The sequence below is a fragment of the Phyllobates terribilis genome, unplaced genomic scaffold, assembly GCF_046119375.1.
Source record: "Phyllobates terribilis strain yellow unplaced genomic scaffold, ASM4611937v1 Scaffold_12__6_contigs__length_324123572, whole genome shotgun sequence".
NCBI lineage: Eukaryota > Metazoa > Chordata > Amphibia > Anura > Dendrobatidae > Phyllobates > Phyllobates terribilis.
This window is the reverse complement of record NW_027362772.1, coordinates 50,173,888-50,201,742: the sequence shown is the minus strand read 5'-3', so window position 1 is coordinate 50,201,742 and position 27,855 is coordinate 50,173,888. Positions and strand designations below refer to the sequence as shown.

At 45.3% G+C, this 27,855-nt stretch overlaps 1 protein-coding gene across 1 annotated transcript in view; it reads left to right on the top strand.

The window, feature by feature from the left end:
* The window catches only part of LOC141172019 (uncharacterized), a 45,160-nt gene extending 18,166 nt beyond the window's left edge, over positions 1-26,994 (top strand). Inside the window, exons 2-3 of the mRNA XM_073655797.1 lie at positions 23,136-23,248; positions 23,973-26,994. Coding sequence (XP_073511898.1) covers positions 23,159-23,248; positions 23,973-26,321 — 2,439 coding nt within the window. The 5' untranslated portion in view covers positions 23,136-23,158 and the 3' untranslated portion in view covers positions 26,322-26,994. The remainder of the gene's footprint in view (positions 1-23,135; positions 23,249-23,972) is intronic.
* Positions 26,995-27,855: the final 861 nt, after the last annotated feature.

Sequence of the window (27,855 nt, the reverse complement as noted above, 5' to 3'; positions counted from 1 at the left end):
TAATACAGGATGTAACTCAGGATCAGTAATGTAATGTATGCACACAGTGACTGCACCAGCAGAATAGTGAGAGCAGCTCTGGAGTATAATACAGGATGTAACTCAGGATCAGTAATGCAATGTATGTACACAGTGACTGCACCAGCTGAATAGTGAGTGCAGCTCTGGAGTATAATACAGGATGTAACTCAGGATCAGTAATGTAATGTATGTACACAGTGACTGCACCAGCAGAATAGTGAGTGCAGCTCTGGAGTATAATACTGGATGTAACTCAGGATCAGTAATGTAATGTATGTACACAGTGACTGCACCAGCAGAATAGTGAGTGCAGCTCTGGAGGATAATACAGGATGTAACTCGGGATCAGTAATGTATGTACACAGTGACTGCACAAGCAGAATAGTGAGTGCAGCTCTGGAGTATAATACAGAATGTAACTCGGGATCAGTAATGTATGTACACAGTGACTGCACAAGCAGAATAGTGAGTGCAGCTCTGGGGTATAATACAGGATGTAACTCAGGATCAGTAATGTAATGCATGAACACAGTGACTGCACAAGCAGAATAGTGAGTGCAGCTCTGGAGTATAATACAGGATGTAACTCAGGATCAGTAATGTAATGCATGTACACAGTGACTGCACCAGCAGAATAGTGAATGCAGCTCTGGAGTATAATACAGGATGTAACTAAGGATCAGTAATGTAATGTATGTACACAGTGACTGCACCAGCAGAATAGTGAGTGCCGCTCTGGAGTATAATACAGGATGTAACTCAGGATCAGTAATGTAATGTATGCACACAGTGACTGCACCAGCAGAATAGTGAGTGCAGCTCTGGAGTATAATACAGGATGTAACTCAGGATCAGTACAGGATAAGTAATGTAATGTATGTACACAGTGACTGCACCAGCAGAATAGTGAGTGCAGCTCTGGGGTATAATACAGGATGTAACTCAGGATCAGTAAAGTAATGTATGTACACAGTGACTGCACCAGCAGAATAGTGAGTGCAGCTCTGGAGTATAATACAGGATGTAACTCAGGATCAGTAATGTAATGTATATATACAGTGACTGCACCAGCAGAATAGTGAGTGCTGCTCTGGAGTATAATACAGGATATAACTCAGGATCAGTAATGTAATGTATGTACACAGTGACTGCACCAGCAGAATAGTGAGTGCCGCTCTGGAGTATAATACAGGATATAACTCAGGATCAGTAATGTAATGTATGTACACAGTGACTGCACCAGCAGAATAGTGAGTGCCGCTCTGGAGTATAATACAGGATTTAACTCAGGATCAGTACAGGATCAGTAATGTAATGTATGTACACAGTGACTGCACCAGCAGAATAGTGAGTGCAGCTCTGGGGTATAATACAGGAGGTAACTCAGGATCAGTAATGTAATGCATGTACACAGTTACTGCACCAGCAGAATAGTGAGTGCAGCTCTGGAGTATAATACAGAATGTAACTGAGGATCAGTAATGTAATGCATGTACACAGTGACTGCACCAACAGAATAGTGAGTGCAGCTCTGGGGTATAATACAGGATGGAACTCAGGATCAGTAATGTAATGTGTGTACACAGTGACTGCACCAGCAGAATAGTGAGTGCAGCTCTGGAGTATAATACAGGCTGTAACTCAGGATCAGTAATGTATATACACAGTGACTGCACCAGCAGAATAGTGAGTGCAGCTCTGAGGTATAATACAGGATGGAACTCAGGATCAGTTATGTAATGTATGTACACAGTGACTGCACCATCAGAATAGTGAGTGCAGCTCTGGAGTATAATACAGAATGTAACTCAGGATCAGTACAGGATCAGTAATATAATGTATGTACACAGTGACTGCACCATCAGAATAGTGAGTGCTGCTCTGGAGTATAATACAGGATGTAACTCAGGATCAGTACAGGATCAGTAATGTAATGTATGTACACAGTGACTGCACCAGCAGAATAGTGAGTGCAGCTCTGGAGTATAATACAGGATGTAACTCAGGATCAGTAATGTAATGTATGCACACAGTGACTGCACCAGCAGAATAGTGAGTGCAGCTCTGGAGTATAATACAGAATGTAGCTCAGGATCAGTATTGTAATGTATGTACACAGTGACTGCACCAGCAGTATAGTGAGTGCTGCTCTGGAGTATAATACAGGATGTAACTCAGGGTCAGTACAGGATCAGTAATGTATGTACACAGTGACTGCACCAGCAGAATAGTGAGTGCAGCTCTGGAGTATAATAAAGGATGTAACTCAGGATCAGTAATGTAATGTATGTACGCAGTGACTGCACCAGCAGAATAGTGAGTGCAGCTCTGGAGTATAATACTGGATGTAACTCAGGATCAGTAATGTAATGTATGCACACAGTGACTGCACCAGCAGAATAGTGAGTGCAGCTCTGGAGTATAATAAAGGATGTAACTCAGGATCAGTAATGTAATGTATGTACGCAGTGACTGCACCAGCAGAATAGTGAGTGCAGCTCTGGAGTATAATACTGGATGTAACTCAGGATCAGTAATGTAATGTATGTACTCAGTGACTGCACCAGCAGAATAGTGAGTGCAGCTGTGGAGTATAATACAGGATGTAACTCTGGATCAGTAATGTATGTACACAGTGACTGCACAAGCAGAATAGTGAGTGCAGCTCTGGAGTATAATACAGAATGTAGCTCAGGATCAGTAATGTAATGTATGTACACAGTGACTGCACCAGCAGTATAGTGAGTGCTGCTCTGGAGTATAATACAGGATGTAACTCAGGGTCAGTACAGGATCAGTAATGTATGTACACAGTGACTGCACCAGCAGTATAGTGAGTGCAGCTCTGGAGTATAATACAGGATGTAACTCAGGATCAGTAATGTAATGTATGTACACAGTGACTGCACCAGCAGAATAGTGAGTGCAGCTCTGAAGTATAATACAGAATGTAACTCAGGATCAGTACAGGATCAGTAATGTATGTACACAGTGACTGCACCAGCAGAATAGTGAGTGCAGCTCTGGGGTATAATACAGGATGTAACTCAGGATCAGTAATGTAATGCATGTACACAGTGACTGCACAAGCAGAATAGTGAGTGCAGCTCTGGGGTATAATACAGGATGTAACTCAGGATCAGTACAGGATCAGTAATGTAATGTATGTACACAGAGACTGCACCAGCAGAATAGTGAGTGCAGCTCTGGAGTATAATACAGGATGTAACTCGGGATCAGTAATGTAATGTATGTACACAGTGACTGCACCAGCAGAATAGTGAGTGCAGCTCTGGAGTATAATACAGGATGTAACTCAGGATCAGTAATGTAATGTATGTACACAGTGACTCCACCAGCAGAATAGTGAGTGCAGCTCTGGGGTATAATACAGGATGTAACTCAGGATCAGTACAGGATCAGTAAAGTAATGTATGTACACAGTGACTGCACCAGCAGAATAGTGAGTGCAGCTCTGGAGTATAATAAAGGATGTAACTCAGGATCAGTAATGTAATGTATGTACGCAGTGACTGCACCAGCAGAATAGTGAGTGCAGCTCTGGAGTATAATACAGGATGTAACTCAGGATCAGTAATGTAATGTATGTACACAGTGACTGCACCAGCAGAATAGTGAGTGCTGCTCTGGAGTATAATACAGGATATAATTCAGGATCAGTAATGTAATGTATGTACACAGTGACTGCACCAGCAGAATAGTGAGTGCCGCTCTGGAGTATAATACAGGATATAACTCAGGATCAGTAATGTAATGTATGTACACAGTGACTCCACCAGCAGAATAGTGAGTACCGCTCTGGAGTATAATACAGGATTTAACTCAGGATCAGTACAGGATCAGTAATGTAATGTATGTACACAGTGACTGCACCAGCAGAATAGTGAGTGCAGCTCTGGGGTATAATACAGGAGGTAACTCAGGATCAGTAATGTAATGCATGTACACAGTGACTGCACCAGCAGAATAGTGAGTGCAGCTCTGGAGTATAATACAGAATGTAACTCAGGATCAGTAATGTAATGCATGTACACAGTGACTGCACCAACAGAATAGTGAGTGCAGCTCTGGAGTATAATACAGGCTGTAACTCAGGATCAGTAATGTAATGTATATACACAGTGACTGCACCAGCAGAATAGTGAGTGCAGCTCTGGAGTATAATACAGGATCAGTACAGGATCAGTAATGTAATGTATGTACACAGTGACTGCACCATCAGAATAGTGAGTGCAGCTCTGGAGTATAATACAGGATCAGTACAGGATCAGTAATGTAATGTATGTACACAGTGACTGCACCATCAGAATAGTGAGTGCAGCTCTGGAGTATAATACAGAATGTAACTCAGGATCAGTACAGGATCAGTAATATAATGTATGTACACAGTGACTGCACCATCAGAATAGTGAGTGCTGCTCTGGAGTATAATACAGGATGTAACTCAGGATCAGTACAGGATCAGTAATGTAATGTATGTACACAGTGACTGCACCAGCAGAATAGTGAGTGCAGCTCTGGAGTATAATACAGGATGTAACTCAGGATCAGTAATGTAATCTATGCACACAGTGACTGCACCAGCAGAATAGTGAGTGCAGCTCTGGAGTATAATACAGAATGTAGCTCAGGATCAGTAATGTAATGTATGTACACAGTGACTGCACCAGCAGTATAGTGAGTGCTGCTCTGGAGTATAATACAGGATGTAACTCAGTGTCAGTACAGGATCAGTAATGTATGTACACAGTGACTGCACCAGCAGTATAGTGAGTGCAGCTCTGGAGTATAATACAGGATGTAACTCAGGATCAGTAATGTAATGTATTTACACAGTGACTGCACCAGCAGAATAGTGAGTGCAGCTCTGGAGGATAATACTGGATGTAACTCAGGATCAGTAATGTATGTACACAGTGACTGCACCAGCAGAATAGTGAGTGTAGCTCTGGAGTATAATGCAGGATGTAACTCAGGATCAGTACAGGATCAATAATGTAATTTATGTACACAGTGACTGCACCAGCAGAATAGTGAGTGAAGCTCTGGGGTATAATACAGGATGTAACTCAGGATCAGTAATGTAATTTATGTACACAGTGACTGCACCAGCAGAATAGTGAGTGCAGCTCTGGAGTATAATACAGGATGTAACTCAGGATCAGTACAGGATCAGTAATGTAATGTATGTACACAGAGACTGCACCAGCAGAATAGTGAGTGCAGCTCTGGAGGATAATACTGGATGTAACTCAGGATCAGTAATGTATGTACACAGTGACTGCACCAGCAGAATAGTGAGTGCAGCTCTGGAGTATATTACAGGATGTAACTCAGGATCAGTAATGTATGTACACAGTGACTGCACCAGCAGAATAGTGAGTGCAGCTCTGGAGTATAATACAGAATGTAACTCAGGATCAGTAATGTAATGTATGTACACAGTGACTGCACCAGCAGAATAGTGAGTGCAGCTCTGGAGTATAATACTGGATGTAACTCAGGATCAGTAATGTAATGTATGTACACAGTGACTGCACCAGCTGAATAGTGAGTGCAGCTCAGAGGTATAATACAGGATGTAACTCAGGATCAGTAATGTAATGTATGTACACAGTGACTGCACCAGCAGAATAGTGAGTGCAGCTCTGGAGTATAATACTGGATGTAACTCAGGATCAGTAATGTAATGTATGTACACAGTGACTGCACCAACAGAATAGTGAGTGCAGCTCTGGAGTATAATACAGGATGTAACTCGGGATCAGTAATGTATGTACACAGTGACTGCACAAGCAGAATAGTGAGTGCAGCTCTGGAGTATAATACAGGATGTAACTCGGGATCAGTAATGTATGTGACGCACCCCTGGGCCTGTGTCGCGCAGCGTTGCGCACGCGGGAGCTTCCCCGGAGCCGGATCTGTTGAGGGTTGTAGTCTCGTGGCGGTGACCCGGTCCGTGCCCAGGGAGTCAGACTAAGTGGCGCTTTATTAGCGGCAGATGTTGTACGACTACGCCACCCGTTGAATGCAGCGAAGGAGCTGCCGCTGCAGGGCAGACCGCTGAGGCCTGTGGTAGGATTGTGCAGCGTGATAGTATCACCCCCAACGAGAGGGGTATGGCCTCAGGGCAGCCGACGTGGATGATGGGGGTAGCAGGAACCACTCGGAGACGGTACGGTGTAGTTCAGGGTCTTTACTGGTGACAAAGATAGACCCTCCCGGAGTACTGGCTAGCGATTGGGGCCTGGTCAGTCCTTGAGCAGATGGGATCTCCCCTGGCCAGGCAGAGTTGTAGGCCTCCCAAACTAACTGTACTCTTCTGGCTACCTTGCTAGAGGCGGGTATAAGTAGCCCACGTCCCTGAGTGTACCGTGTGGTGCTCACCCGTATGGCCGGTGACTCGGGGCCTTCTAGTAGCTTCCGCTCCACGACGGCGGTGCTGGTCCCACGCGTGTGACCGTGCCTTCGGGTTTCTTGGCCAGAGGACCTGAAATCCCCTGCCGGTCGGTTTCTGCTGCTGGATAGGAGTTAGTCCCCACAGCCTCGGACTCCGGGTCCGGTGATAGCTTCTCAGTCAGGGCGAGCTCTGCAGCTGCCAGCCCCTGACTCCTTGTAGTACTGCTCCCACAGAGCTCCTGTTGTTTCTTCCTATGCTGCTTCTCTTCTCTGTCTCTACTTCTTCTCTACTCACTAACCCTGCCTCAGTCCTAGGTTTATATAGGGGAAGTTCTTCCCCTCCCAGGACTGGGCAGGAGGTGTGGCATGCATAGGATTCCTGACCAAGAGACCTCCCACCTGCTCTCAGACATAACCTTGCCGTTACTGTGGAAACCAGACCCCTGGGGTGCCACATATGTACACAGTGACTGCACAAGCAGAATAGTGAGTGCAGCTCTGGAGTATAATACAGGATGTAACTAAGGATCAGTAATGTAATGTATGTACACAGTGACTGCACCAGCAGAATAGTGAGTGCCGCTCTGGAGTATAATACAGGATGTAACTCAGGATCAGTAATGTAATGTATGCACACAGTGACTGCACCAGCAGAATAGTGAGTGCAGCTCTGGAGTATAATACAGGATGTAACTCAGGATCAGTACAGGATAAGTAATGTAATGTATGTACACAGTGACTGCACCAGCAGAATAGTGAGTGCAGCTCTGGGGTATAATACAGGATGTAACTCAGGATCAGTAAAGTAATGTATGTACACAGTGACTGCACCAGCAGAATAGTGAGTGCAGCTCTGGAGTATAATACAGGATGTAACTCAGGATCAGTAATGTAATGTATATATACAGTGACTGCACCAGCAGAATAGTGAGTGCTGCTCTGGAGTATAATACAGGATATAACTCAGGATCAGTAATGTAATGTATGTACACAGTGACTGCACCAGCAGAATAGTGAGTGCCGCTCTGGAGTATAATACAGGATATAACTCAGGATCAGTAATGTAATGTATGTACACAGTGACTGCACCAGCAGAATAGTGAGTGCCGCTCTGGAGTATAATACAGGATTTAACTCAGGATCAGTACAGGATCAGTAATGTAATGTATGTACACAGTGACTGCACCAGCAGAATAGTGAGTGCAGCTCTGGGGTATAATACAGGAGGTAACTCAGGATCAGTAATGTAATGCATGTACACAGTTACTGCACCAGCAGAATAGTGAGTGCAGCTCTGGAGTATAATACAGAATGTAACTGAGGATCAGTAATGTAATGCATGTACACAGTGACTGCACCAACAGAATAGTGAGTGCAGCTCTGGGGTATAATACAGGATGGAACTCAGGATCAGTAATGTAATGTGTGTACACAGTGACTGCACCAGCAGAATAGTGAGTGCAGCTCTGGAGTATAATACAGGCTGTAACTCAGGATCAGTAATGTATATACACAGTGACTGCACCAGCAGAATAGTGAGTGCAGCTCTGAGGTATAATACAGGATGGAACTCAGGATCAGTTATGTAATGTATGTACACAGTGACTGCACCATCAGAATAGTGAGTGCAGCTCTGGAGTATAATACAGAATGTAACTCAGGATCAGTACAGGATCAGTAATATAATGTATGTACACAGTGACTGCACCATCAGAATAGTGAGTGCTGCTCTGGAGTATAATACAGGATGTAACTCAGGATCAGTACAGGATCAGTAATGTAATGTATGTACACAGTGACTGCACCAGCAGAATAGTGAGTGCAGCTCTGGAGTATAATACAGGATGTAACTCAGGATCAGTAATGTAATGTATGCACACAGTGACTGCACCAGCAGAATAGTGAGTGCAGCTCTGGAGTATAATACAGAATGTAGCTCAGGATCAGTATTGTAATGTATGTACACAGTGACTGCACCAGCAGTATAGTGAGTGCTGCTCTGGAGTATAATACAGGATGTAACTCAGGGTCAGTACAGGATCAGTAATGTATGTACACAGTGACTGCACCAGCAGAATAGTGAGTGCAGCTCTGGAGTATAATAAAGGATGTAACTCAGGATCAGTAATGTAATGTATGTACGCAGTGACTGCACCAGCAGAATAGTGAGTGCAGCTCTGGAGTATAATACTGGATGTAACTCAGGATCAGTAATGTAATGTATGTACTCAGTGACTGCACCAGCAGAATAGTGAGTGCAGCTGTGGAGTATAATACAGGATGTAACTCTGGATCAGTAATGTATGTACACAGTGACTGCACAAGCAGAATAGTGAGTGCAGCTCTGGAGTATAATACAGAATGTAGCTCAGGATCAGTAATGTAATGTATGTACACAGTGACTGCACCAGCAGTATAGTGAGTGCTGCTCTGGAGTATAATACAGGATGTAACTCAGGGTCAGTACAGGATCAGTAATGTATGTACACAGTGACTGCACCAGCAGTATAGTGAGTGCAGCTCTGGAGTATAATACAGGATGTAACTCAGGATCAGTAATGTAATGTATGTACACAGTGACTGCACCAGCAGAATAGTGAGTGCAGCTCTGAAGTATAATACAGAATGTAACTCAGGATCAGTACAGGATCAGTAATGTATGTACACAGTGACTGCACCAGCAGAATAGTGAGTGCAGCTCTGGGGTATAATACAGGATGTAACTCAGGATCAGTAATGTAATGCATGTACACAGTGACTGCACAAGCAGAATAGTGAGTGCAGCTCTGGGGTATAATACAGGATGTAACTCAGGATCAGTACAGGATCAGTAATGTAATGTATGTACACAGAGACTGCACCAGCAGAATAGTGAGTGCAGCTCTGGAGTATAATACAGGATGTAACTCGGGATCAGTAATGTAATGTATGTACACAGTGACTGCACCAGCAGAATAGTGAGTGCAGCTCTGGAGTATAATACAGGATGTAACTCAGGATCAGTAATGTAATGTATGTACACAGTGACTCCACCAGCAGAATAGTGAGTGCAGCTCTGGGGTATAATACAGGATGTAACTCAGGATCAGTACAGGATCAGTAAAGTAATGTATGTACACAGTGACTGCACCAGCAGAATAGTGAGTGCAGCTCTGGAGTATAATAAAGGATGTAACTCCGGATCAGTAATGTAATGTATGTACGCAGTGACTGCACCAGCAGAATAGTGAGTGCAGCTCTGGAGTATAATACAGGATGTAACTCAGGATCAGTAATGTAATGTATGTACACAGTGACTGCACCAGCAGAATAGTGAGTGCTGCTCTGGAGTATAATACAGGATATAATTCAGGATCAGTAATGTAATGTATGTACACAGTGACTGCACCAGCAGAATAGTGAGTGCCGCTCTGGAGTATAATACAGGATATAACTCAGGATCAGTAATGTAATGTATGTACACAGTGACTCCACCAGCAGAATAGTGAGTACCGCTCTGGAGTATAATACAGGATTTAACTCAGGATCAGTACAGGATCAGTAATGTAATGTATGTACACAGTGACTGCACCAGCAGAATAGTGAGTGCAGCTCTGGGGTATAATACAGGAGGTAACTCAGGATCAGTAATGTAATGCATGTACACAGTGACTGCACCAGCAGAATAGTGAGTGCAGCTCTGGAGTATAATACAGAATGTAACTCAGGATCAGTAATGTAATGCATGTACACAGTGACTGCACCAACAGAATAGTGAGTGCAGCTCTGGAGTATAATACAGGCTGTAACTCAGGATCAGTAATGTAATGTATATACACAGTGACTGCACCAGCAGAATAGTGAGTGCAGCTCTGGAGTATAATACAGGATCAGTACAGGATCAGTAATGTAATGTATGTACACAGTGACTGCACCATCAGAATAGTGAGTGCAGCTCTGGAGTATAATACAGGATCAGTACAGGATCAGTAATGTAATGTATGTACACAGTGACTGCACCATCAGAATAGTGAGTGCAGCTCTGGAGTATAATACAGAATGTAACTCAGGATCAGTACAGGATCAGTAATATAATGTATGTACACAGTGACTGCACCATCAGAATAGTGAGTGCTGCTCTGGAGTATAATACAGGATGTAACTCAGGATCAGTACAGGATCAGTAATGTAATGTATGTACACAGTGACTGCACCAGCAGAATAGTGAGTGCAGCTCTGGAGTATAATACAGGATGTAACTCAGGATCAGTAATGTAATCTATGCACACAGTGACTGCACCAGCAGAATAGTGAGTGCAGCTCTGGAGTATAATACAGAATGTAGCTCAGGATCAGTAATGTAATGTATGTACACAGTGACTGCACCAGCAGTATAGTGAGTGCTGCTCTGGAGTATAATACAGGATGTAACTCAGTGTCAGTACAGGATCAGTAATGTATGTACACAGTGACTGCACCAGCAGTATAGTGAGTGCAGCTCTGGAGTATAATACAGGATGTAACTCAGGATCAGTAATGTAATGTATTTACACAGTGACTGCACCAGCAGAATAGTGAGTGCAGCTCTGGAGGATAATACTGGATGTAACTCAGGATCAGTAATGTATGTACACAGTGACTGCACCAGCAGAATAGTGAGTGTAGCTCTGGAGTATAATGCAGGATGTAACTCAGGATCAGTACAGGATCAATAATGTAATTTATGTACACAGTGACTGCACCAGCAGAATAGTGAGTGAAGCTCTGGGGTATAATACAGGATGTAACTCAGGATCAGTAATGTAATTTATGTACACAGTGACTGCACCAGCAGAATAGTGAGTGCAGCTCTGGAGTATAATACAGGATGTAACTCAGGATCAGTACAGGATCAGTAATGTAATGTATGTACACAGTGACTGCACCAGCAGAATAGTGAGTGCAGCTCTGGAGTATATTACAGGATGTAACTCAGGATCAGTAATGTATGTACACAGTGACTGCACCAGCAGAATAGTGAGTGCAGCTCTGGAGTATAATACAGAATGTAACTCAGGATCAGTAATGTAATGTATGTACACAGTGACTGCACCAGCAGAATAGTGAGTGCAGCTCTGGAGTATAATACTGGATGTAACTCAGGATCAGTAATGTAATGTATGTACACAGTGACTGCACCAGCTGAATAGTGAGTGCAGCTCTGAGGTATAATACAGGATGTAACTCAGGATCAGTAATGTAATGTATGTACACAGTGACTGCACCAGCAGAATAGTGAGTGCAGCTCTGGAGTATAATACTGGATGTAACTCAGGATCAGTAATGTAATGTATGTACACAGTGACTGCACCAACAGAATAGTGAGTGCAGCTCTGGAGTATAATACAGGATGTAACTCGGGATCAGTAATGTATGTACACAGTGACTGCACAAGCAGAATAGTGAGTGCAGCTCTGGAGTATAATACAGGATGTAACTCGGGATCAGTAATGTATGTGACGCACCCCTGGGCCTGTGTCGCGCAGCGTTGCGCACGCGGGAGCTTCCCCGGAGCCGGATCTGTTGAGGGTTGTAGTCTCGTGGCGGTGACCCGGTCCGTGCCCAGGGAGTCAGACTAAGTGGCGCTTTATTAGCGGCAGATGTTGTACGACTACGCCACCCGTTGAATGCAGCGAAGGAGCTGCCGCTGCAGGGCAGACCGCTGAGGCCTGTGGTAGGATTGTGCAGCGTGATAGTATCACCCCCAACGAGAGGGGTATGGCCTCAGGGCAGCCGACGTGGATGATGGGGGTAGCAGGAACCACTCGGAGACGGTACGGTGTAGTTCAGGGTCTTTACTGGTGACAAAGATAGACCCTCCCGGAGTACTGGCTAGCGATTGGGGCCTGGTCAGTCCTTGAGCAGATGGGATCTCCCCTGGCCAGGCAGAGTTGTAGGCCTCCCAAACTAACTGTACTCTTCTGGCTACCTTGCTAGAGGCGGGTATAAGTAGCCCACGTCCCTGAGTGTACCGTGTGGTGCTCACCCGTATGGCCGGTGACTCGGGGCCTTCTAGTAGCTTCCGCTCCACGACGGCGGTGCTGGTCCCACGCGTGTGACCGTGCCTTCGGGTTTCTTGGCCAGAGGACCTGAAATCCCCTGCCGGTCGGTTTCTGCTGCTGGATAGGAGTTAGTCCCCACAGCCTCGGACTCCGGGTCCGGTGATAGCTTCTCAGTCAGGGCGAGCTCTGCAGCTGCCAGCCCCTGACTCCTTGTAGTACTGCTCCCACAGAGCTCCTGTTGTTTCTTCCTATGCTGCTTCTCTTCTCTGTCTCTACTTCTTCTCTACTCACTAACCCTGCCTCAGTCCTAGGTTTATATAGGGGAAGTTCTTCCCCTCCCAGGACTGGGCAGGAGGTGTGGCATGCATAGGATTCCTGACCAAGAGACCTCCCACCTGCTCTCAGACATAACCTTGCCGTTACTGTGGAAACCAGACCCCTGGGGTGCCACATATGTACACAGTGACTGCACAAGCAGAATAGTGAGTGCAGCTCTGGGGTATAATACAGGATGTAACTCAGGATCAGTAATGTAATGCATGAACACAGTGACTGCACAAGCAGAATAGTGAGTGCAGCTCTGGAGTATAATACAGGATGTAACTCAGGATCAGTAATGTAATGCATGTACACAGTGACTGCACCAGCAGAATAGTGAGTGCAGCTCTGGGGTATAATACAGGATGTAACTCAGGATCAGTAATGTAATGCATGTACACAGTGACTGCACCAGCAGTATAGTGAGTGCTGCTCTGGAGTATAATACAGGATGTAACTCAGGATCAGTACAGGATCAGTAATGTATGTACACAATGACTGCACCAGCAGAATAGTGAGTGCAGCTCTGGAGTATAATACAGAATGTAACTCAGGATCAGTACAGGATTAGTAATGTAATGTATGTACACAGTGACTGCACCAGCAGAATAGTGAGTGCAGCTCTGGAGGATAATACTGGATGTAACTCAGGATCAGTAATGTATGTACACAGTGACTGCACCAGCAGAATAGTGAGTGTAGCTCTGGAGTATAATACAGGATGTAACTCAGGATCAGTACAGGATCAGTAATGTAATTTATGTACACAGTGACTGCACCAACAGAATAGTGAGTGCAGCTCTGGGGTATAATACAGGATGTAACTCAGGATCAATACAGGATCAGTAATGTAATTTATGTACACAGTGACTGCACCAGCAGAATAGTGAGTGCAGCTCTGGAGTATAATACAGGATGTAACTCAGGATCAGTACAGGATCAGTAATGTAATGTATGTACACAGTGACTGCACCAGCAGAATAGTGAGTGCAGCTCTGGAGTATAATACAGGATGTAACTCAGGATCAGTAATGTATGTACACAGTGACTGCACAAGCAGAATAGTGAGTGCAGCTCTGGAGTATAATACAGGATGTAACTCAGGATCAGTACAAGATCAGTAATGTAATGTACAGTACAGACCAAAAGTTTGGACACACCTTCTCATTTAAAGATTTTTCTGTATTTTCATGACTATGAAAATTGTACATTCACACTGAAGGCATCAAAACTATGAATTAACACATGTGGAATTATATACTTAACAAAAAAGTGTGAAACAACTGGAAATATGTCTTATATTCTAGGTTCTTCAAAGTAGCCACCTTTTGCTTTGATGACTGCTTTGCACACTCTTGGCATTCTCTTGATGAGCTTCAAGAGGTAGTCACCGGAAATGGTTTTCACTTCACAGGTGTGCCCTGTCAGGTTTAATAAGTGGGATTTCTTGCCTTATAAATGGGGTTGGGACCATCAATTGTGTTGTGCAGAAATCAGGTGGATACACAGCTGATAGTCCTACTGAATAGACTGTTAGAATTTGTATTATGGCAAGAAAAAAGCAGCTAAGTAAAGAAAAACGAGTGGCCATCATTACTTTATGAAATGAAGGTCAGTCAGTCCGAAAAATTGGGCAAACTTTGAATGTGTCCCCAAGTGCAGTTGTAAAAACCATCAAGCGCTACAAAGAAACTGGCTCACATGAGGACCGCCCCAGGAAAGGAAGACCTAGAGTCACCTCTGCTTCTGAGGATAAGTTTATCCGAGTCACCAGCCTCAGAAATCGCAGGTTAACAGCAGCTCAGATTAGAGACCAGGTCAATGCCACACAGAGTTCTAGCAGCAGACACATCTCTACAACAACTGTTAAGAGGAGACTTTGTGCAGCAGGTCTTCATGGTAAAATAGCTGCTAGGAAACCACTGCTAAGGACAGGCAACAAGCAGAAGAGACTTGCTTCGGCTAAAGAACACAAGGAATGGACATTAGACCAGTGGAAATCTGTGCTTTGGTCTAATGAGTCCAAATTTGAGATCTTTGGTTCCAACTACCGTGTCTTTGTGCGACGCAGAAAAGGTGAACGGATGGACTCTACATGCCCGGTTCCCACCGTGAAGCATGGAGGAGGAGGTGTGATGGTGTGGGGGTGCTTTGCTGGTGACACTGTTGGGGATTTATTCAAAATTGAAGGCATATTGAATCAGCATGGCTACCACAGCATCTTGCAGCGGCATGCTATTCCATCCGGTTTGCGTTTAGTTGGACCATCATTTATTTTTCAACAGGACAATGACCCCAAACACCCCTCCAGGCTGTGTAAGGGCTATTTGACCAAGAAGGAGAGTGATGGGGTGCTACGCCAGATGACCTGGCCTCCACAGTCACCAGACCTGAACCCAATCGAGATGGTTTGGGGTGAGCTGGACGGCAGAGTGAAGGCAAAAGGGCCAACAAGTGCTAAGCATCTCTGGGAACTCTTCAAGATTGTTGGAAGACCATTTCCGGTGACTACCTCTTGAAGCTCATCAAGAGAATGCCAAGAGTGTGCAAAGCAGTCATCAAAGCAAAAGGTGGCTACTTTGAAGAACCTAGAATATAAGACATATTTTCAGTTGTTTCACACTTTTTTGTTAAGTATATAATTCCACATGTGTTAATTCATAGTCTTGATGCCTTCAGTGTGAATGTACAATTTTCAAAGTCATGAAAATACAGAAAAATCTTTAAATGAGAAGGTGTGTCCAAACTTTTGGTCTGTACTGTATGTACACAGTGACTGCACCAGCAGAATAGTGAGTGCAGCTCTGGAGTATAATACAGAATGTAACTCAGGATCAGTAATGTAATGTATGTACACAGTGATTGCACCAGCAGAATAGTGAGTGCAGCTCTGGGGTATAATACAGGAGGTAACTCAGGATCAGTAATATATGTACACAGGGACTGCACAAGCAGAATAGTGAGTGCAGCTCTGGAGTAGAATACAGGCTGTAACTCAGGATCAGTAATGTAATGTATGTACACAGTGACTGCACCAGCAGAATAGTGAGTGCAGCTCTGGGGTATAATACAGGATGTAACTCAGGATCAGTACAGGATCAGTAATGTAATGTATGTACACAGTGACTGCACCAGCAGAATAGTGAGTGCAGCTCTGGAGTATAATACAGGATGTAACTCAGGATCAGTAATGTAATGTATGTACACATTGACTGCACCAGCAGAATAGTGAGTGCAGCTCTGGAGTATAATACAGGATGTAACTCAGGATCAGTACAGGATCAGTAATGTAATGTATGTACACAGTGACTGCACCAGCAGAATAGTGAGTGCAGCTCTGGAGTATAATACAGGATGTAACTCAGGATCAGTACAGGATCAGTAATGTAATGTATGTACACAGTGACTGCACCAGCAGAATAGTGAGTGCAGCTCTGGAGTATAATACAGGATGTAACTCGGGATCAGTAATGTAATGTATGCACGCAGTGACTGCACCAGCAGAATAGTGAGTGCGGCTCTGGAGTATAATACAGGATGTAACTCTGGATCAGTAATGTAATGTATGTACACAGTGACTGCACCAGCAGAATAGTGAGTGCAGCTCTGGAGCATAATACTGGATGTAACTCAGGATCAGTAATGTATGTACACAGTGACTGCACCAGCAGAATAGTGAGTGTAGCTCTGGAGTATAATGCAGGATGTAACTCAGGATCAGTACAGGATCAGTAATGTAATTTATGTACACAGTGACTGCACCAGCAGAATAGTGAGTGCAGCTCTGGAGTATAATACAGGATGTAACTCCGGATCAGTAATGTAAGGTATGTACACAGTGACTGCACCAGCAGAATAGTGAGTGCAGCTCTGGAGTATAATACAGGATGCAACTCAGGATCAGCACAGGATCAGTAATGTAAGGTATGTACACAGTGACTGCACCAGCAGAATAGTGAGTGCAGCTCTGGGGTATAATACAGGATGTAACTCAGGATCAGTAATGTAATGTATGTACACAGTGACTGCACCAGCAGAATAGTGAGTGCAGCTCTGGAGTATAATACAGGAGGTAACTCAGGATCAGTAATGTAATGTATGTACACAGTGACTGCACCAGCAGAATAGTGAGTGCAGCTCTGGAGTATAATACAGGAGGTAACTCAGGATCAGTAATGTAATGTATGTACACAGTGACTGCACCAGCAGAATAGTGAGTTCAGCCCTGGAGTATAATACAGGATGTAACTCAGGATCAGTAATGTAATGTATGTACACAGTGACTGCACCAGCAGAATAGTGAGTGCAGCTCTGGGGTATAATACAGGATGTAACTCAGGATCAGTAATGTAATGTATGTACACAGTGACTGCACCAGCAGAATAGTGAGTGCATCTCTGGAGTATAATACAGGAGGTAACTCAGGATCAGTAATGTAATGTATGTACACAGTGACTGCACCAGCAGAATAGTGAGTTCAGCCCTGGAGTATAATACAGGATGTAACTATTGTAAAGTGGCTAATGGTGGTTTAGTTGATGGGAGGTATGTGTCACAGAGATGGCGGTCCTCTGTGACTGGCTAAGCAGAGACTTGCTTAAAGGACACTTTACTTTGTTTGCCTTAACTAAAGGCTGTTTGTATTCCTTTTGGTTTATGACTTAATAAACTGACATGGAATTTTAAAGGAACATGCTCCCTGTTTTCCTCCTGTCGCACCCAAGTGAGTATAACCCCTACAATTGGTGTTAGATGTACGGGCAGCGTTTCCAGCAGAGACATGTGACTGCTACAGGCGAGACTGCATGTCCTGGGTAAAGTCTGCTGCAAGCCAACAAGCAATGTCAGACAAAACGGAGGACCTGCCGAAACACTTGTTCCAGTCGCAGCATCAGGAGACCAACAGGCTGTTGTTACAGCAGATCCAGTATTTGAAAAGGTTGCAGAGAGGGAGAAACTTTTGCCAGAGCAGTGGGCAGAGGTACTGGCGCCATACTTGACGAGAGAGCCCCAGAAGGCGTACTATGATTTAGCTTTGCATGACTCTAAAGAGTATGGCATGCTAAAAACCGAGATTCGGGCGCGCTTGGGGGTGACAATGACCATCACTGCTCAGCTAGTCCACCCCTTGGCGTATCACCGGGACAAACCCCCTCGCTCCCAAATGTTTGACCTTTTTCACCTGCTCCAGAAGTGGCTGCAGCCGGAGTCCTCTACGCCTGTGCAGATGGTAAAGCCAGTGGTGATGGACCTGTTTGTGCATTCCCTGCCAAGGCCAATACAGACCTGGGTTGCCCAGGGTGATCCCCGGAATGCCGATGAACTAATTGGACTGGTCAAGAGATACCAGGGGGTTCCTTGGGAAGGCTGCCCACTCCGACAGGGGTCGGAGGCTCAAAAGGGGGTGGGGCGTCCAAGGTCCAAAGGGGTGGGGGAGGTAATGCCCAAGGTCCCAACGGGTGATGTCATTTGCTGGAGGTGCCACGGCCCAGGCCACATAGTTGCCCGTTGTCCCCTGACCCCTGAGCAGATGGACTGCATCATTGGACGCTGTCGTTCATATTATGCCTATCCGGCCTGCAGTGTGAACTGTCCACCCAGGGAGGGGCCACAAGCATGTCCCGTAAAGGTGAATGGTTGACAAGTAACCGCACTGCTAGACTCTGGGATTCTGGTGACCCTTGTGAGGGCCACACTTCTTCTCCAACTGATCCTGGGGAAAAAGTTGGTGTACTCATGGTGATGCTAATGACTACCCCGTGGCCAGAGTGGACATTGAAATGGTCCACAGTACTGAGTCCCACGAGGTCGGCGTTGTTAAGGACTTGTTGCACCCCATTATTATAGGTCGGGACTTTTGTTCGTTTTGGGATCTGTGGGGGAAGGGTTCAGGGTTCACTGGCTCGGATAAGAAACAAGGTAACCCTGAAGAGGTATCGCCACACCCAGAGTCGTACGGGTTTCCCTTTTGTGTCCTTGTGGTGGATGAGGAGGTAGTGTCCCCTGAGTCTGACATCCCTAAGTTAGGGGTGACCAGCGAGAATTTTGGGTCTGCCCAACATAGTGGCCTAACTCTGAGGGAAGCCTTCAATAATGTCACGGTCATAAATGGGATTGCACAGGAGCCGGGGGCTGACACGATTTCCCTATTTTATGTTGAGTGGGGAGTTATACTGTGTTATGAAAGCGAAGGAGGAGCTTGTGGAACAGTTATTGGTGCCGGGGCCCTATAGACGGAGGGTGTTGGACATGGCCCATTCACACATCTTGGGGGGACATCTGGGAGTGGAAAAAACCCAGTAACGGATCATGCAGAGGTTCTACTGGCCCTGATGTCACTATTAAGTATTAAAGTATTGCAGGTCCTGTCCTACGTGTCAGTTAACCGCCCCACCTCTCACTTTCGAAGTCCCCTTGTGCCATTGCCCATCATTGAAGTACCGTTCGAGAGAATTGCTATGGACTTGGTCGGTCTCTTAGTTAAGTCTGCTCGGGGGCATCAATATATATATATATATATCTTGAACTATGCCACCTGCTATCCTGATGTATTAGAAGAAGATGCGCACACTGCTGTAGATGAGGTGCTGGCTAAATGGGATACTCTCCTCAGGTAAATATATAGACAATAGCCGCACTCAAAGTTGATTTGCAAAAAAAGTGGAACAGTGTATTTGGGTGTCATGAAGTGTCGGTGCTACCTTCTGCTTGGACGAGCCTTAGCGGTGGTGTGTGGGTCCTGGACAAGTTACTATGCCTCTGGCTGCGTGTATGCGTGTAGAGGCATAGTAACTTATCCCGGACCCCTCACACCACCACTAAGTCTCGTCCAAGCAGAAAGAAACACCTACCCTTCATGACACCTGATTTCCAAGTCTGGAGCCCTTGAAGCGATGTTTGAAAAAGACCATCTCTGGTCGAAACGTCACGGCATATCACATTAATCTCCTTTTGTTCTGATCTCCACGGTGTGATGATTGTAAAACAATTGTGAATAAACTGTTTACTTTTTTTGCAAACCAACTTTGAGTGTGGCTATTGTCTATATATTTACCCGCTAACCTGAAGCGGTCCCTCTGAGGAACTCCTCTGCCAAGAGTATAGCGTGCAAGTTGGTCCATGTTTTCTCCCGGACACTGTTGCCAAAGGAGATCCTTACCGACCTGGGAACAGCCTTTGAGTAAGGTGATGAGGTAACTGTGCAAGGTGCTGCGAATCTCCCAACTGAGAACATCACTATACCATCCTCAGACTGATGGCCTCGTGGAGAGGTTCAACAAAACCCTGAAGAGTATGCTGAGGAAGGCCATAGAAAGGGCTGGGAGAGTCTGGGACTGTCTCCTGCCGTATCTGTTGTTCTCTATCCGAGAGGTTCCACAGGCCTCTACTGGGTTCTCGCCATTTGAACTCCTGTATGGCCAACATCCACTGGGTCTCCTGAACGTACCAAAGGAAACCTGGGAAGCCGAGGTCACGCCCCACAGGAGCGTCATCGAGCACGTCTCCCTGATGCAGGAGAGGATTCCGAAGGTGATGCCCATCATAAAAGAATATCTCCAGGCACAGGAGGCAAGCCAGAGTGCGGCAGTTCAATCCTGGTGACAAAGTCCTCGTGTTAATTCCTACAGTGGAAAGCAAGTTCTTGGCCAAGTGGCAAGGGCCGTATGAAGTGATGGAAAAGGTTGGTGAAGTGAATTACAAGATTCATCAACCAGGACGATGTAAGCCACACCAGATATGCCACGTCAACCTCATCAGGCCGTGACAAGACAGAGTAGCTGTTGAAGCTCCATGCTTGCTGGTCAAACCAGAAGGTGAGGTTGGAGAAGTCGCAATAGAGTAGATGCTAACGAAGGCGGGGTTTTCAATAAACGCTAACAAATATGCCATGGAGAATGAAGCCAAATACCTGGGTTATGTAGTGGGTTGAGGTGAGATCAAACCTCAAATCAATAAAGTGGAGGCAATCCAACCCTGACCAAGACCGCTGTCAAAGAAGCAAGTTAGAGCCTTCCTAGGGATCGTGGGATACTACAGGAGGTTCATCCCAAACTTCGCCATGATGGCCGCACCCCTGACTGACCTCCTTAAGGAGACAAAATTAGCTATGGCCAAGTGGACTGCAGAGGCGGAGACGGCTTTTCAAGAAATGAAAGTGGCTCTGTGTAGGCAACCAGTTCTGGTTGCCCCCGACTTTAAGAAAGAATTTATACTCCAAACGGACGCCTCAGATGTCGGTTTAGGAGCAGTTCTTTCCCAGTAGATACACGGGGAGGAGCACCTTGTTCTCTACCTGAGTAGTAAGCTGTCCTCATGTGAGAAGAATTATTCAGTCGTAGAGAAGGACTACTTGGCCATAAAGTGGGCTGTGGACAAGTTACGGTACTATCTGTTAGGACGGAAGTTTAGATTGTATCCGACCATGCCCCACTCATGTGGATGAGGGAAACAAAGGGGAAAAATGCTAGGGTCACCCGCTGGTTCTTAGCCCTACAAGATTTCAACTTCCATGTAGATGCCCTCGAGAATCCCCTGTCTGTAGTAGAAGGTGCCAAGCCCCAAGGCTTTAGACAGAGGAGGGAGATATGTAAGGTGACTAATAGTCACATAGTTGATGGGAGGTATGTATCACAGAGATGGCTGTCCTCTGTGATGTAACCCGGAGTGTTGCTCTAGTGCACTTAAGCACGAAGAGGACTGATTGGTGCACCAGAGACCGGGTTACGGGTAATTTGGAGAGTTGGGCGGGTCCAGCTACCCACATACCTCACCTCGGTGTGGTTAACAGCCTATAAAATGGAGGCCGTTGTTTGGCACATGGTCTGTGTGTTTGGAGGGAGACGTCCTCCTGTGTGTTGTGGTCTCCAGACTGAGCCAGGATACTGGATGCTACCCAGTCTATGTGCGCACAGGACTGGCTAAGCAGAGACTTGCTTACAGGACACTTTATTTTGTTGGCCATAACTAAAGGCTGTTTGTATTCCTTTTTTTTTTTTTTTTTTTTTTTTAAGGTTTATGAAGTCAAACCCATACAGTATCTGCACTAGCAAAATAGTGCGTGAAGCTCTGGAGTATAATACAGGATGTAACTCAGGATCAGTAATATAGTGTACTAGCTATTGAATCCGTTCTACACCCGGGTGGCGAGCATTTTATTGGTACATCTCTGGCGCCGTTTTTTTAAGACACTGTGACTGCAAATTCGCAAATGGTATCTTCAGTCAAATGGCGTCGGATAGCGTGGTATGCGCATGAGTCCCTGGCGCCGTAGTGTGTTACTAATGGTAGCCTGTGTAACGTTGGTTCCAGCTCTCTGCAGGCCATTCACTAGGTCCCCCCGTGTGATTCTGGGATTTTTACTCCCCTTTCTTGAGATCATTTTGACCCCATAGGGTGAGATCTTTTGTGGAGCCTCAGATCGAGGGAGATTATCAGTGGTCTTGTATGTCTTCCATTTTCTAATTATTGCTCCCACAGTTGATTTCGTCACACCAAGCTGCTTGCCTATTGCAGATTAAGTCTTCTCAGCCTGGTGCAGGGCTACAATTTTGTTTCTGGTGTCCTTCAACAGCTCTTTGGTCATCCTGGTATATGCCCCTCCCCCCCCACATCCTGGTCCCTCATCCTAGTATATGCTTCCCCCATCCTGGTATATGCTTCCCCCATCCTGGTATATGGTCCCCCATCCTGGTATATGCTCCCCCATCATGGCCCATGCCCCCCCATTCTGGTATTTGTGCCCCCACCCGGTTATATGGTCCCCCATCCTGTTTGCTCAGCTGTTCTTTCATCCTTTCAAAAAAAAAACCACTCCTACTCACCTTTTCCCCTCTCCCTTGCAGAGTTTGCGCATAGCGTGATCTCTGGCACCATTTTGTTGAAGACAAATTTGCAGAGATCGCGCTATGCGTTAGCGCGTACTCCGGCACCACACTCCTCCAGCCTCGCCGGAGATCGAGGTATGTGTCCTAATGGCCCCGGAGATGGCGGTATGCGGTCAGCGCTTACACATATCGCTATCTCCTGACACCACAGTCCTTCATCCTCATCCTCCTCCCTCTCACCTGTAACGGCAGATGTGTTCTTCTGTCTCTGGCATGTACACAGTGACTGCACCAGCAGAATAGTGAGTGCAGCTCTGTGGTATAATACAGGATGTAACTCAGGATCAGTAATGTAATGTATGTACACAGTGACTGCACCAGCAGAATAGTGAGTGCAGCTCTGTGGTATAATACTGTTTGTAACTCAGGATCAGTAATGTAATGTTTGTACACAGTGACTCCAAAAGCAGAATAGTGAGTGCAGCTCTGGAGTATAATACACATTATCATCTTTGCCATCTTCTTCCTATAGGTGATCATAGTCAGGATTCGGTCATGGATCCTTATCAGGGATTTGAAGTCGGTGCTGAAGTTGAATTAAATGACAGCCTCGCCATTGTGGAGGACTCTGCTGCAGTAAAAGTGGTAGGTACAGCAGCTTAGATACTGTCGTGATTTATTGTATGTATTCTGCGACTCCACTGATTTCTTATGTTAACACCTCGGAAGGGACCAGAAATCTCATTGACCTTCCAAGCTCAGATACCAGGGACGGTTTTTCTTCATAGCTCGGGAGTCTTTGCCACCATGGATAATGACTGATCTGGAGCCTTAGATGTGTTGCAGTTTCCTGGTCGTTTGCATTACTTGTTTGTTTGTTTTTTTATTGTCTAGCAGTCTGAAAACTTAGACCTATATTGTTTTTTACTCCGTGCTAGATCCCCTTTAAAGCAGTTGACCCTCTTTTTAGCCCACTGAGTTAGAATTGAGCTTGCACTTGACATTTCCAGGTGCGCCCACCTACTCCAATCTTCTAGATAAGGCATTAGTATGGGGTATGGCAGCGTCTCTGGATACCCCATGTCCTGTATTGTTGGGACCACCACAGGGCAGGGTCACCAGTGGTTTCAACGTTGGATGGTAATCTAAGCTGCACATCTTGGGTGAGTCAGACCAGCGTCTCTTAAGATTTGGACTTAATTGCTCGATCTTCGTGTCTTCGAGCTACAAGTTGAGTCATCTCAAGGGAAGGTAGACTGCATCTCAAAATATTGTTCATAAATGAGAACATGACCCATATACTAAAATCGTAGAGTCCTTTGTGCTTTTACACTAGTACTGACTTTTCTCTTTCTGATTTTTCCCTCAGGAGAATAAGCTGGATTTACCAGCCTGGCATCATCTCCATTACATTGACGATTCGAGTAGTGATGAAAGCCTGGACCACCAGCTTGTGTTCTCCCCGTCTTTCGAGGGGAAGAAGAATATGGAAAAACCAAAATATGTGCCCGAAGTCAAGACATTAAATAAAGGGTATGAACAGTTGGGATGGCAAATGTTCTCCACCTCCGAGCCCTTTCTGCAGAACAATGACCCATCAGTGGAATGGAGCTATGCATATAACAGCGAAGATCAGGATCAGACTTGTCCTTTGGGACCAAGTTTGGAAGAAACCGAAATCTCGTACTTGGAAATTATTCCAGCTCCGAATTGTAGTCCTTCTCCCACTCAGCCAACTGAGCTATATCAGGAAATGATCACCACCCAAGAAGCTGATGAGGCGGAGCTATTTGGGAAGTATAGCTACTATAATGCAAAAACTCAGAGAGCGGGAACGCTGAAGCCCTGGGTGCGAAGCCATAAGTGCACCAAGTGCGGGCGTCAGTTTGGACGGACATACAACCTGGAGAGCCATATGTGCATCAAGGAGGCCCTAACCAGGGTGAGGCCGAACAATATAATGTCCGATAACATCTCGGATATGTATAATTTACCGGACAAATGTGAACAAAGTGAAGAGTCGATGAATAGGTTGGAGAAGATGTGTGCTGAGGCGCAAAAGGAGCTTCACAACCTGCAGGAACTGTACAAGAAAGAAGAAGTGAAACCTCCGCTCAGCGTTTTGACGGAAACGCATAGAAATGAACTGGTCCCTGACAATAGAGTATTGAGGTACAAACGTCCTTTTACATGTCGTCGTTGCGGGCGCAAGTTTAGGAGAAGGATTAATCTAGGGTCTCATGTGTGCTCCAGTGATGGAAAACTGAGCTTCCCTCAACCCAGTAGTTCAGTAGACTTGGACTTCAATCAGGTTGACTCAAGTCAAGTCATATCTACTGTAAGTAAAAGTGAGGATGGCGCCAATCAAGTAAAAGTCTTCAATTGCCCAAATTGTGGGAAAGTGTTCAATAGACGATCGTCCTATGGAACCCACATGCGATGGCATAGGAAGGAGAAAGAACTGGTGACCTTTGTGAATAAGTCATTTTCCTCAGGCGACTTCAGAGCTCTTCTGACCCCGTTTGACGTGACTTCTATGGGTTTGAAAAAGAAAACTGGGCCAACGTTTACGTGCCAGGAATGTGGCCGAGTCTTTCATAAACTGTGCTCGTACTCTACCCACACTCTCTGGCATGTTAAGAGTAGAAATTTGGCATCTTCTTCGGTTACACCAGCTTTAAACCAAGTAGCGGAGGGTCAGGAGATGAGGATAGAGGAAGCCCAAGTCCCCTCTGTTTCTGCTGAGCGTCAGAGTAGTGATAAGACAAAGGCCATGGCTGGCAATACTTTCACTTGCCAAGAATGCGGGAGAGTGTTTCATAAGTCTTCGGCCCACACCAACCACACTCGTTGGCACATAAAAGAACGAGAGCTTGTGCTACATGTTAAGGCTGCATCCCAGACCGCCCTGGTCACAGGTGATGCCTTTGCCATGGGACATTATCTAAAGACTTCTTCGAAAGAGAGCAGTAGTAAAGCTCTGCCTATTTTTGGCCTTGACGTTGATCAAGGTTATGGCAGCCTGGCCAACCATCCAAATTTGGAGGAGCAAGAAAACCTGAGTATGCTGGCTGATCTTGACCAGCAGAAGACTTCTGCAGAAGTTCCAGAATTCATTTACGAGCTAGTAGTGGGGACAGAAAGTTTCCATGAGGGTTTTACAAGTACGGATAATCAGGTAATCCAAAACGTAGAGGTTTTAGAGCCTGTGGAGGAGACCACATCAAGGACCCAAACCAGTTCCTTCACTTTCGACACCAACGAACCCAGTATGAGTTCTGTACCACCGACTATGGCGTTACCTTACGAGTTTTTGGTTCACCTTTTTAAAAAGCCAAGGCCACCGTACAGATGTCGGGACTGTGGCTTGTGCTTTTTCCAGTCATGGAGGATGAAGTGTCACCAGAACAAGGGTGCAATGAGATCTCGGTGGAAGAAATACCAGTGCGATTGTGGCCGAACTCCGGTGGGTTTACTCCACTTCCTCCGCCACCAGTTGCAGCATCTAAGCGACACGTGTTTTATCTGTGCCACGTGCGGAAAATTGTTGAGAGGTTACCAGCAGCTTCAAGCCCACAGTTGGGTTCATCCACTCGTATCCCAGTTCCAGTGCAAATGTGGGGCACGGTTTCGTCAATTGCCAAGGTATCTGTGGCACTCCATATTGAATAAGTCGAAGGAGAGATTACACGCCCGGAAGAGACCGACTGCAACATGACTATATGTCTGCCCACAGAGACAATTATATATCGATATTTCAGAGGATACTTATTGGGTGCGTCTCAGATTGAAAGCACTACTGATATTTTAATGGCAATTTGGGCCGAGAACTTTTGGAAAAATTTCATGTATTGTACATAAGCCAGAAATAAATTCTAAGTTCGCAGATCTACGTATCTGTTCAGCCTCATTTTCTACAAACCTTATAGTTCGCCCGTTTATAGGATCTCCGTAATTGTTCACCACCACAAAAAATCACTGAGAGGAGGAGGATGCAGCTGCAGTTTCTTTCCCACAGTGTCTTTGTAAAACTATGCTATAAAGTGGAGCAGTAGAGAGAGATGGCGGCGTTAGTGGTGGGCAAAGACCTTACACAGCTGCAGATTCAGTCGGCCAGGGGATTTCTTAAGGATCATTTTTTAAAGAATTGACCGGCACTTTCTTTTTTTTTTCCATGACACATTTTTCAAAACTTCTTAAGCAAAAATTAAAAACTCATAATTAAGTTTTTGACTCTGCTTTTGGAGAGGATCGGCTTTAAGAACAAACAAAACACTGCATGCACGTATTCTTAGCGAAGACATGCCAGTCCCAATTGATAAAAGACTAAAAGCCAAACGGTGCAACGTTTTTAATGGATTCCAATTGCAAAAATGAATTTTGGCCCCAAATACATGTATCTAAATAAGAAAAAATAATATTCCCAAAGCTGGACATTCCCCCTCTACTTCATAGCAGGATGTTCCTTGGCCTGCAGTAATACCACTTTGCCACCAGGTGGCACATCAGAGTTTCTAAACTTAGAAAAAATATATCTTTGTACCGTGCTGGCCAGTAGATAGAATAATATTAAAATTTGAGTCCTCAGTGGTTTATACTTTTTAACCCCTTTCTGACCCAGGGCATATTAATACGTATCTGTGCCCTGGGCCTTATGGGCCTGATATGTATTAGTACGCCCTGGAGATTTCACCCGCACACAAGCGGTGCGTGCGAGATCGCCGCCGGGTGTCAGCTGATTGTTACAGCTGACACCCGGTGCTATGTGGAGGGAGCGGTCCCGCACCGTTCCCTGCACATTAACCCCTGAAATGCTGCGATCTAAATCGATCGCAGCATTCCGGTGGCAAGAGGAGGTAAGCGCTATACTTACCTTCTCTGCCGGCGTCCAGCGGCGTCTGAGTCCAGTCCCGAATGTTGCCATGGTGACCCGATGTCATCATGACAACATCCGGGTTACCAGAAGGCAGGAAGTTGCTTTGGTCATGCGCAATGCGCAACCAAAGTAACTTCTCCCTGTGCAGCGCTGACAGGCTGCATAGCACAGGGATAGTTCTGCATTCCTGTGCTATACAGCCGATCAGGCGGCAAAAAGTGAAAGTCCCATAGTGGGACAAAGTGTAAAAGTAATAAAAATGTCAGAAAGTGAAAAAGAAAAAAAAAAAATTGTAAAAATATTAAAAAATAAAAATAAAACAAATAATAATAACAATATATATATATATATATATATATTAGTACCCATAAATAAA